General features: G+C 41.5%; 1 protein-coding gene across 2 annotated transcripts in view; it reads left to right on the top strand.

Moving 5' to 3' along the window:
• Window positions 1-10,560, top strand: part of HOPX (HOP homeobox) — a 37,288-nt gene extending 26,728 nt beyond the window's left edge. For both annotated transcript variants that reach the window (XM_069105288.1, XM_069105287.1), the window contains exon 3: window positions 9,788-10,560. In XM_069105288.1, coding sequence (XP_068961389.1) covers window positions 9,788-9,865 — 78 coding nt within the window. In that variant the 3' untranslated portion in view covers window positions 9,866-10,560. The remainder of the gene's footprint in view (window positions 1-9,787) is intronic.
• The last annotated feature ends 208 nt before the right edge of the window (window positions 10,561-10,768 follow it).

Genomic DNA, 10,768 nt, shown 5'->3' with positions numbered 1-10,768 from the left:
CAGCTTGTTTATCATCACCAGATGGCTGGTGTCACCTTATCATTTTCCACGTAACTGGCTCCCTTATCTCCTCCCATGCAGTGATCCCCGACCCACAGCACCACCGCGCCCATAACCCGTCCCTCGGACTCTATCCCTTGTTATCACCTCCCCGGCAGTGTTTGGCCCCCAACCCTGGTCTCATATGCCACTAGTGCTGAGGTTATTCTTTGCCTTTCCTTCCGCCCGTCATCGAACCTGTATTTATTAAGCAGTTACCTGTGCTGGGGACCCCAGTACAAACGAGAAATACTCCCTACTGGGGAGGAGCTCGGCTAGAAGAACTCCAGTTCTGAGAAGAGCTCCTTAGAGGCTACCACATTTTCCTTTCAGACGAGCCTTTTCCCCCATTCCCCTTCTAAACTGTCACCTCCCGGTGCCTTGTGGTCTTCCTGCTCTCTGTGGTCTCCGCTTTTTCTTATTATCTTTGTTTTCCCCTTTGCGTTCCAAAGTCAAGAGCTTGCCTTGCTTCTTTGGGCTGACAGCCTTACTGATGAGAAGCGTTCCTCTTCTGTCGGTGGGTTTCCCAGCAGCCGCAGCAGCTGCTAGGCAGTCTCTCCTTTGCTGCAGCCCTCATACATTTACATCATCTTCAATGCACAACCCCTCTGCTCCCCTGCCCCCTTCTGCTGCACCCATTTCCAGGCCTGATGTCTTTAAGCATACTTATCCTGATGTTCATAGAATCCGTTTTAGAGACGGAAAAAACCTTTAGGCCTAAGGAAAGTTAAGCCCAGATGGGTTAAATAACTTGTCCGCAGCCACAGAGCTGCTTAGTTAGAGCTGGGACAAAAATCCAAGTTTCCTGCCACTCATTCTTCCAACACAACACTGCTGTACTTTACTTTAAAAAACAATGCAAACTTGTATGTGTATGCATACATATACATACATATGTACACATATACACACACAGAGGGAGGGCAGGAGGGAGAAAGGTTTGGGTTCAAATTAAGAAAATATTCCTGGCTAAGAACAGCTAGGTGAGTAAAGGTAGTTCAGTTCAGGCCAACAAAAATAGATCAAGCACCTACTACATGTAAAAACACTGGGGTAGGAAGGTATTGGGGATGACATGATAAAATGGAATGTTCTCTGCTCTCAGGACAAGAATTTGGGAATAGGGTGGGGAGATAAATTTATATATACATATAAGAATAACATAATTGATTGACTGAAAGAGGCCAAGGAGAGATCAGAGAAAATGTTCTAAGTATATTTGAGGAAAGAAAGAGACTACTAACTGGTGAGATCTGGAAGGATACACGAAGGAGATGGGAGCTGATAGGAGCCTTGAAGAAAGATAAGGAAGGTAGAGATGTGGAGGAAGTGTGTTTTAGTCTTGGCTGATGTTTTCAGCTAATGCATGTATATTGTTTTTATGTTGTGACCAACCATAAAGTTGCAAAGATGCATTGATCATCTAATCAACATTTTATAACATCATTTCTGAGAACCTAACTAGTCCATGTGACATTTTGCCTAATGCCAGGTTCATTTTCTCCAACTACCACCAGTAAATGAACTGAGCCTGCATATTGGGTGACGTGACTCCCAGGGTTGCTCAGAGAATCAAAGGCAATAAAAGTGACCAGACCTTTGTAACTATATTGCTTTGTGTTTCTAAGTGCTCTAGGTGAATTCTAGCTGTGGGGAGATGAACCTGGACTAGGTGCCCCCTTAAATCCTGTGATCTGTTAACAAAGTCTCTATGCCTTTCTGGAAGTTTTTAGTGCAGAGGATGGAAATATCAACTTGGGACTGTGGCCTGTCTTTTAGGAGACTCCTCTAAATCAATCAATTGTAAATATTGGTTGGGCACCTGTTAGAACTGTGACAATCAGTAAAACAGGGAGATTAAGATTGGAACACTGGGTGACTATATTCTGGGGGTTGTTTACCCATCTTGATATCTGATTCCATTTACCCTTCAGAACTGAACGATGATTAGTTAGTTATACATGATAACAGCTGACGTTTATGTGCCACATGGTAGCTAGGTGGCAGAGCAAACCTCTGCCCATCACGGGAAGCCTTGAGTTCAAATCCTGTTTCAGTTCAATTGAAGGACTCTGGGCAAGCCACTTAATCTCTGCCATCCCTCAGTTTCCCCATCTGCAATATAGGAAGAACAATTGCATCTATCTTATGAGGTTGTTGTGAAACTCAAATGGAAGAGGATATGTAAAGCATGATTTGTAGGCTAACTGTTAGCTTCAAGAGTCATAAATCACTTTCTGGTCACTATTAGACTGTGGACTCCTGAGAGCAGGATTTATTTATTTATTGGATTTTTTAAATGTCTGCCTTTGCTTTCTTTGTATCCCCAGTGCTTGGCACATAGTAGGGGCTTAATGAAATGCTAGGCAACTGACCTGAACCTCACCATAATCCTGTTAGATATATGTTATAAGTATTATTATCCTCATTTTACAAATGAGGAAAGGGAGGCTCAGAAACTAGTGAAGGCCTGAGACAAGATTCCTACCCAGATCTACCTGACTGTAGCCCCAGCACTCAATCCATTACATCAAGCTTACAGGGGCCAGTAATAATTTACAGGGAGATACTGCTTCATCTCCATGGTGAAGTACAAATGAGCCAATCTATTTCATTCTGTTTTACAGATGGGGATACAAAAGACTAATGGGCCACTGACTTCCCCAACATCACACACTGAATCAGTGCTCAGCTCATCCTAGATACCTAACCGGTGCTCTGTCAACAACTGTTCATTGATTTCTGTCAGAATCGAGATTATATTTAGTAAATCCAGCCTGGGGTTAGACAGTTTGCCCATTTGTCAAGATTTATCCTGTTGTTTATTTTCTTACATGTGGGTCAACAAGAAAACTATTTGGATGTGCCTTTAGCAGAGAGTTTGGCTACAACATTGATTGAAAATGATTTTTGATCATTTGATCAATAAGCATTTATTAAGTACCTACTTTAGGCCTAGCACTGGGGATATAATAACACAAACTAAAAAGCTTCTGTTTTCCTAGGAAGTAGCCTGATGAAATTAGACAGTTTTTTAAATCACAAACTCTATTTAGAAAAAAATATTACCATAGAGCAAGGACTTTCCTTTCTCCTAGAGAGAGATTCTGGGGGTTGGTGTGTACAAAGTAATGACTAAGGTACCCTTCCCATTTCTGATAAGCTCACATTAAATGATCTATGCCCCTTCCCCCCAAAACACAAATTCTTTTGGCCTATTGATTCAATTAAATACACATTTATTTAGAGCCTGCTAGAGGTTCTGGAGATACTAAGACCAAATAAATGACCCACTGGCACATGCCTTAAGAAGTTGACATTCTTCTCTTAGCCCATCCCCGGATATCATTTACCTTATCTGTAAAATACAGATGATGACTGGAGACATCTAGGTTGGTATAGTGAAGGGAGTGCTGGACCTGGAGTCAGAAAGACCTAAGTTCATCTCCTCTCTCAGACATTCCCTACTTATGGTGTCACTTTATCTCTCTAAGCCTCAGTCTCCTTGTCTGAAAAGTGGGTACAATAATAGAACATAGCTCCAGGGGTTTCATAAGTATTAACTGAGATAACATTTGCAGAACACTTAAGGTGGTACTAAATATGTCTTGTATCAGGCTTCCTGGTATGGTAAAAATGGAAGGAGTTTGTGTGAAGACTAATTGTCAAAATAATAAGCTCTATAGAAATGAAATAGAATTTTCTGGCCTCCTTTCTCTACCCCCTGCCCTGTAACCCAGTTGGCAAGATAGAAATACCATTTCCTACCCCTTCAGAGGAGTGGTGGGAATAAGTGACTGAGTAATAAAAAACATTCCCCAAAGATGAAGTAGTTAAATGGTCATCTGGAAGTATTGGTGAATTGGCTCCCCAAGAAGGATGGGAGAGAAAGTGCTTAGTGACTGGCATCTAGTAGGCCTTTAACAAATGTTTATGACTGACAAAGCAAGGAGCTTGTTATTTAAAAAGGGAGGGGGGGGGGACTTTCTCCCTTGATAATGGAACCTTACTTGAAAGTTTCCTGCCCTGGATTACTGCCATGCCAAGAGCCACTAGTCCTCATCACAGTGTAAGGAGAACAGAATATTTGCACCCAAACTCATGCTGCATGCAAAGTCTACAGTTTTCTCCTTCACAACTCCCACAGGTAGGATAACTAGCAACCCAGGCTATTAAAAAAAATCCCAAACCATATTTTAAAATGGTGGGTTGAAATGAAATGAGAGAGAAGGGGGAGAAGGGGGCATGCATGATTTCTTTCTTCAGGTATCCCAGGAAGATCATTTATAAAATCGCAGAATCTAAGAGTTAGAAAACACCTTGGGGTCCCATGCCCCAGCCCCTGCTTGAACAAGAATCCCTTTACAACCTAATGTATGCACAGCAGCATTTTGCAAACATTTTAAGCTCAATATTTGTGTGACCCCATATCAAATTCAATCTGCCCCACCTCTTTTTTAGCCCTCCGCCAGTTTTCTATACTTTGCTGTGTTCCAGATAAACAGCCAGCTTACAGAAATGTACTATGAAGTAGCTCTGTGTCCATCATACACTACTACATTGTATGTATCTGTTGAAAAGATCATTCCACTTCCTAGACCTTGGCCCTCCTCTGCCCCCAAATCTGAAACAGTAGCTCCATTGGTCTAGGCAAGCTGAAATGTCCTGGTTCCTCCCTTCACCTTTTATATGAAAGGGAGGAGATGGATTCAAATGGGGGGGGGGAGGGAATGGAGTATGGATGGATTCAAGAGACCCAGTTTCAGAAAGGGGTTACTAACCGCGAAATGCATTGTGTTTCTATGTGTAACTGAACAAGTAATTTAACTTCCCCAGGTCTCAGTTTCCCCAACTGTGAAACAGGAATAACAATAACACCCAGTTCATAGGATTAGTGTGAGGCTCATATGAGATAATATTTGTAATGTGCTTCTCAAACCTTAAAGTGCTATGGAAATGTTAGCTTTTATTAAGAAGTAAGACTAATATAGCATTTTGGTCGTTGGCTTCCTCCAGGTCCAACACCCTAGGCAGGCTCCCCTCCTGCTACCTTCTTGAAGAACTTCCAACTCCTGCTGCCACAGAATAGTGGGCACAAGGAGACTGATTGCTGCCTCCCTCCCTACCTGATTGTTCTCTTTTCCAACGAGCCATCAGGGAAGCTTTGGGCACAGGTGAGCCCAGAGCAAAACCTGGCCAAGGTTACAATGGTCTGTCACCAGCTGCTCTCCTGGGGTCATAGCACTTTAAAAATATTATACAATTTGATCTTCACAAGAACCCTGGGTGGTGGGTGCTATTATTATCCCCATTTTAAGGTTGAGGAATCTTGAGACAAAGAGGTTAAGTGTCTTGCCCAGAATCACGAAGCTTGGAATTAACTTAGATTTTGGACTTGGGTTCTTCTGACAACAAATCTAACACACCCCCTCCAGGGGTTTAGGACCTTCTTGATCCATGCCACTACTATCCCATTTTACAGATGAGTAAACTAAAGCCCAGAAAGGTAGCAGTGCTAGGAAAAATTTGTCCAGTGTCTTACAGGGACTTAGTAGTACAGCTGAGGTTCAATCCCAGGTCTTCTAACTCCAAATCTAGTAGTTTTTTCCCCATGCCACACTGTCCACCTTTCCTTCATTTTCCTTCCCAATATACATGTATAACAGCCCCTTTTCAGGGTGGGAAAAGATTTTAAATCCCAGGGTCTTTAGCAACTTACCCTCTTAGCAAGCTAGCCAGTCTCTGAGACATGTCTGAATGACTGCTAACACATGCACATGTTTCTGTAGTAAGTCCCACTTCCTCAGGAGGCTCTGTTTCAGAGAACCTATTAGTCTGACAAACTAATTCAGGCTCATGATTTCATGAGTTATCTATCCCCTTCCATCTATCACTTGAGTTTTAAAACAAGTAGCTTCTGGAAACAGTGCTCAGGTGACTGAGTAATTCATGACCTGTTCTAGAGTATAGAGTAAGTATTTGGGGACCTACAAATAATACTATATAGGCATTCCCTTACTCGGCTTTACCACAGGACCAGTTCTTAGCCCAGAGTCATTCCACCCCAGAGAACAAACATAACACTGGGTTGTGACTGAATCATCAACACTAAAGCAGGGGTTCTTAACCTGGGAAGTATGCACTTAAAAAAAAGTTTAGTAACTATATTTCAATCTAGTTGATTCCCTTTTGTTATCCTATGTATTTCATGCATTTAAAAACATCATTTTGGAAAGGGGTTCATAGTCTTCACCAAACTGCCGAAAGGATTCGTGATACAAAAAAAGATTGAGAACTGCCCTGAAGAGTTACAGGTTTCTTATTCCTTATCGTCCCTGTTCTGCTATTTCCTCTCTTGCAAAGCTGCCCCTTACTACATAGTCATAATGGGCTAGGAGTACTGCTTTAATGAGAGTGAAGAAGGACATTGTGTTCCCATGAGTTATCTCTCAGAGATGCTTGCTCCATCTTCTGGTAAGAATGTCAGGGTGAAGGGAAGAGTCAGGAACCAAGACAGGAGATGAGAGATAAGAGGAGAAAGGAGCCTTACATGAAAGTCTACATAAAATTCAGTGGTCCTAACTATGTAATTAGGAATATCATTTCCACATAATTCCCATGGAAGAAATGAAGCCCTTCTTTCACTGTGAGAAACCAGAGCTGTTCTATCATCATGAAAATAAGAAAGGCTTTGTTTTCTAGATGAATTTGGAGGTTACCTCTTGTCGGAGGGTCTTTGTAAAGGCGTTTTGCTTAGATATCTACAGGGCAGTGTGGCAGAGTCCCCTGCCTATGGTATAAAGTAGATGTGTGTCAGTTAACTTTTCAGTATTCCCAGGAAACTCTTAAGTCTACAAATTAAGAGGAGTTGCCCATCTGCGTGGACAGGGGAGTTTCTACTCTGGGACTTCCCTATAAATTCTAAGTCCAGATGACACCCATTCCTCCCTCCCATCCAATACACACATTCAACAATAACAGCAACAGCTAGGTTAAAACCTGCTGGGTTAAATCAAGTGGAACTTCACAAAATTCCAAATCCAGTAACCCAATCTCTCTCTTTTTTTCCAAGTATGTATAGGGGAAAAAAGAGCTGGGAAATGAATTCTCGGCAGACCCTTGGGATGTAGAAAAGATCTGGTCTTTCTTTTATTACCAACTCAAACCCAATGTAGCTGTCATTGTTCTTTAGAGAAGGGCCCAGTACTTTTTTTTAGACTCCTCTCAATACTTTTGGGCCCAGTCCCAGAGCTCAGTGAATTTGGAAGTTTCATCAATGCAAAAGCTGAGGAACAAAGCTCTCCTTTTGGAAAGAAAAAGATGTTGGCTGGTGAGATGTAAGATGCTAACTGAAAAAGAAATAATGTTCTTCACAGGTCCTTCTCAGGGTCTAATTATCTTCTTCAGAGTAAATAAATCCCTATCAATGGCTAAGGGTAATAAGGACATGCATTTAGGAATGATCAAGGGATAGATTTCCTTACCCAAGGGATGATGGAACACAGAATAGGCCTACAACCAGGATCAGTTTAAGTGAGTAATTTAAGTAATTTGAATCTGTTTTAGGAGGGGAGGAGAGGAAGCACACAAGGTGTTTTACTGGGGACAGAGTTTGAGGGACTACTGCTGGCTTACTAAATTTCAAACTCATTTGATTTCAAGATAGACGTCATAATAGTTTTGGTATTGAAATAAAAATGCTCTGTAATTTTTTTTTTCTGGACAATCAGTGGCCAGCTCATGGAACCAGAACTCTGGTCCATACTGAAGTTGCTACTAGTTAATGCAAATTGGTCATAGGGTTGACAGCCTGCTGGGTGGCTCTCTACAAAAAGGCTAATTAAACTTTCAATGTATTAAAGTGGGTCATGGTGTGAAAAAGGATCTTCCACCCCTCAATACTTAATATTCCATGTGTGTATCTAGGTACCATTCTTCATCTGTAAAACTTGGTCATTTTATTCAGCTGCAGTTACTTAAGGTCTAATTTAATTAGGCCTTCTCTATTAAAGAATTATTAAAGATCCCTTCCCCCTATCCCTGGGGGGAAAAAAAGAAGCTATTTCAAGGAAAATGGGCTATTCCAATCTCCTATTAGGTCATGGAATCAACTTTAATATTTAAATTTAATTTTTAAATGAAATTAAAATTTAATATTTGGTATTATAATTTAATAAAGGCATCCCATTTTCCTGAAGGCAAGCACCTTATGGATTGGCTAGGGCAATGGAAATTCTGGTTAAGAGTTGGGAAAAGCACTGGGAGACATCTCATTAGGAGCCTTTCCCTTTCAGGCAGTAAGGTTAGTGACTCACCTGTGTTCATCTATCTTTGTGCCTCCCTCAGGCCTAGTACCATGCCACCCAGGCAGTAGGCATTTAATAAATGTTTGTTGAACTGAATGGAACAGATGGGGCAGCCCAAAACAGAGGACTAGAGTCACTTACTGTGGTTCATTTTCTAGTTACTTCACTGATTCCTGATCCACTCCCTTCCCCAGGTGTCTACAGATAGCAGCCCATCCCCACCTACTCAGTCTGCTGTTCTTGTGTTTGATTATTTTTAAATCTGTAAATCCAGGAGGCAAGCCACTCCAGAGATGGAGTCCTAGGCCCTGAGTTCATGGGACCTTTTGGCTACATTATTACCCCATTTTGTTCTGGTTAGGTTAGCCCACACAGTCGATTTACAAATACAACTGATCTTTACTACACTGTTAGAATATGAGAGTGCAGACTAGCTAGGGGCAAATTTCTGATAAAAGTTACAGTGGATGAAGTGCAGGCTTTGGAGTCAGGAAGATCTTGGTTTGGATCCTGCCTCGAATGCTGATGAGCTATGTGATACCAACTCATCTGCCCTCCCAGATCCTTAGTTTCCCCCGTTTTTAAATGGGGATTATGCTAGCACCTACCTAAAAGTATTGTTAGGAGGATTAAATAAGATAATGTATGTAAAGCAGTTCATAATTTTTTTTGGAGGGGGAAGGCAAGGCAATTGGGGTTAAGTGATTTGCCCAGGGTCACACAGCTAGTAACTGTGTCAAGTATCTGAGGTCGGATTTGAAGACTGATTCCAGGCCCAGTGCTCTACTCACTGTGCCACCTAGCTGCTCCACAGTTTATAATTTTTATGACACTATACAAGGCAGGAACTGGCATGTCACTCTTTGGCACAGGTTTATAGCATTCAATATCCCTTTCCATACATTTCTTGTTTCCCCTGGCCTATCCAGTTCCCAGGGCACTTCTCTACTACTGAAGGGCCACTCTTCTTCTTACTAGACTTTCCTTCTTCCACTCAAGCTCAGGCCTAGTTCTCTTGGCCAGATTCTCAAAGACTCCAAGGTGTATTTTGCTTGTTTATTTGTTTTTGTTTTCCCTGTCTGGGCCTCAGCTCTACTTCCAACTTTCCTTCGGCTTCAAGTTAAAACTGTTATCTTGGTGATGGCCACCTGAACTTCACGTCTGTCCCTCTGGGCTCTACCCACTGGAAATCTCTGCCTAGCCCTTTACCTGATTGTGCACTCAAACTTTGAGGGTATGGGGTGGCCATTTATTGAATTAAATTGATCTACCTGTAAATAGCAGATCTTAAATGTTTTAGTAGTTAAAGGAAGAGAGGTAGTCCCATGAATACTTATTCCCCTTCCAGCCATATCCAGACCTATAGTCACCACCTTTTTGAAAATGACTCTAAATAATTCTGTTTCTTTAGGATAACTGTCATTTTGTGTATTTCTCCCCAGAAATGGTTCAAACAGCGCCTGGCTCAGTGGCGGAAGTCCGAAGGGCTCCCCTCAGAATGCCGCTCTGTTACAGACTAAGGAAGACGACTTAGGAGACCGCCATCTTCTTCAACCACACCATGAAGATTGTCTATTATTCCCCTCCTGAGTTTAGCCAACTTATTTTTGTTTTGCAGTTTAGTTTTGTATGTTCAAATGTTAGCCATCCTGCTATTTAACATAATATTTTATTTTTTAAATGTACATAATAAGAATAGAAAAGAAGTCATATAAAGCTCTCTGCAACTTAAATATAACAAATGGCTTTAGCTGGTAAAGTAGTGCAGTAGTTGGGCTCGGGTTCCATAACTCATGGACAGTTTACAGTTACTCTTTACTTATACCTCACAGCACCAGCCGTGGTCTCCTACCAGCGCCTCTGCTGAAAAGAAAGAGCTGGGGCTGGGAGGAGGAATGCCTTCCAAGTCTGCTTTACAAATTAATTTTCCATATGTTCAGTTCAGCTAAGTGGATGCAGTTAAGTATTCTCAAGGCACCTAGATTATGAAACAACTTCCGGGACACTGGCTGCATTATCTTGGACAAGGTCCAGTTAGGTGGGAAGAGCCCAGAAAGCCCACAGAAGTCTAAAAAAAAAAAACTAAAAGGAAACCGAGAGTAGCCCCAAATTAATTTTATTTAAATGCATGGATTAGATTTATTTAGCTAAATAAAATAAACTCATTTTTTCCTGAAATGATATTATTAATAAAACCATAACTTTTTGTCAAAAACACATCAGAGTCTTGTAGCATTGTACGGATTTTTAATGGGACAATTAAATACACGTGTTTGTGGAGCTCAAGGAGAAGACTGGAATCATCCAGAAGGGTGGCCTTCCAAGTGGTCAAAGTGAAGGTCTTCACCTGGGCCTGTCTCATCAGAGAATTTTCCCTTTTATGGTCCTCAGCTTGCGCTATAGAAATCAGAATCTTCTGTCCC

Source organism: Petaurus breviceps, unplaced genomic scaffold, assembly GCF_028583685.1.
Source record: "Petaurus breviceps papuanus isolate PSGF00001 unplaced genomic scaffold, PetGlider_PUasm1.0 76, whole genome shotgun sequence".
In the NCBI taxonomy this organism is placed as follows: domain Eukaryota; kingdom Metazoa; phylum Chordata; class Mammalia; order Diprotodontia; family Petauridae; genus Petaurus; species Petaurus breviceps.
Note: the sequence above shows the minus strand (reverse complement) of the source record. Positions and strands in the feature narration are given on the sequence as shown.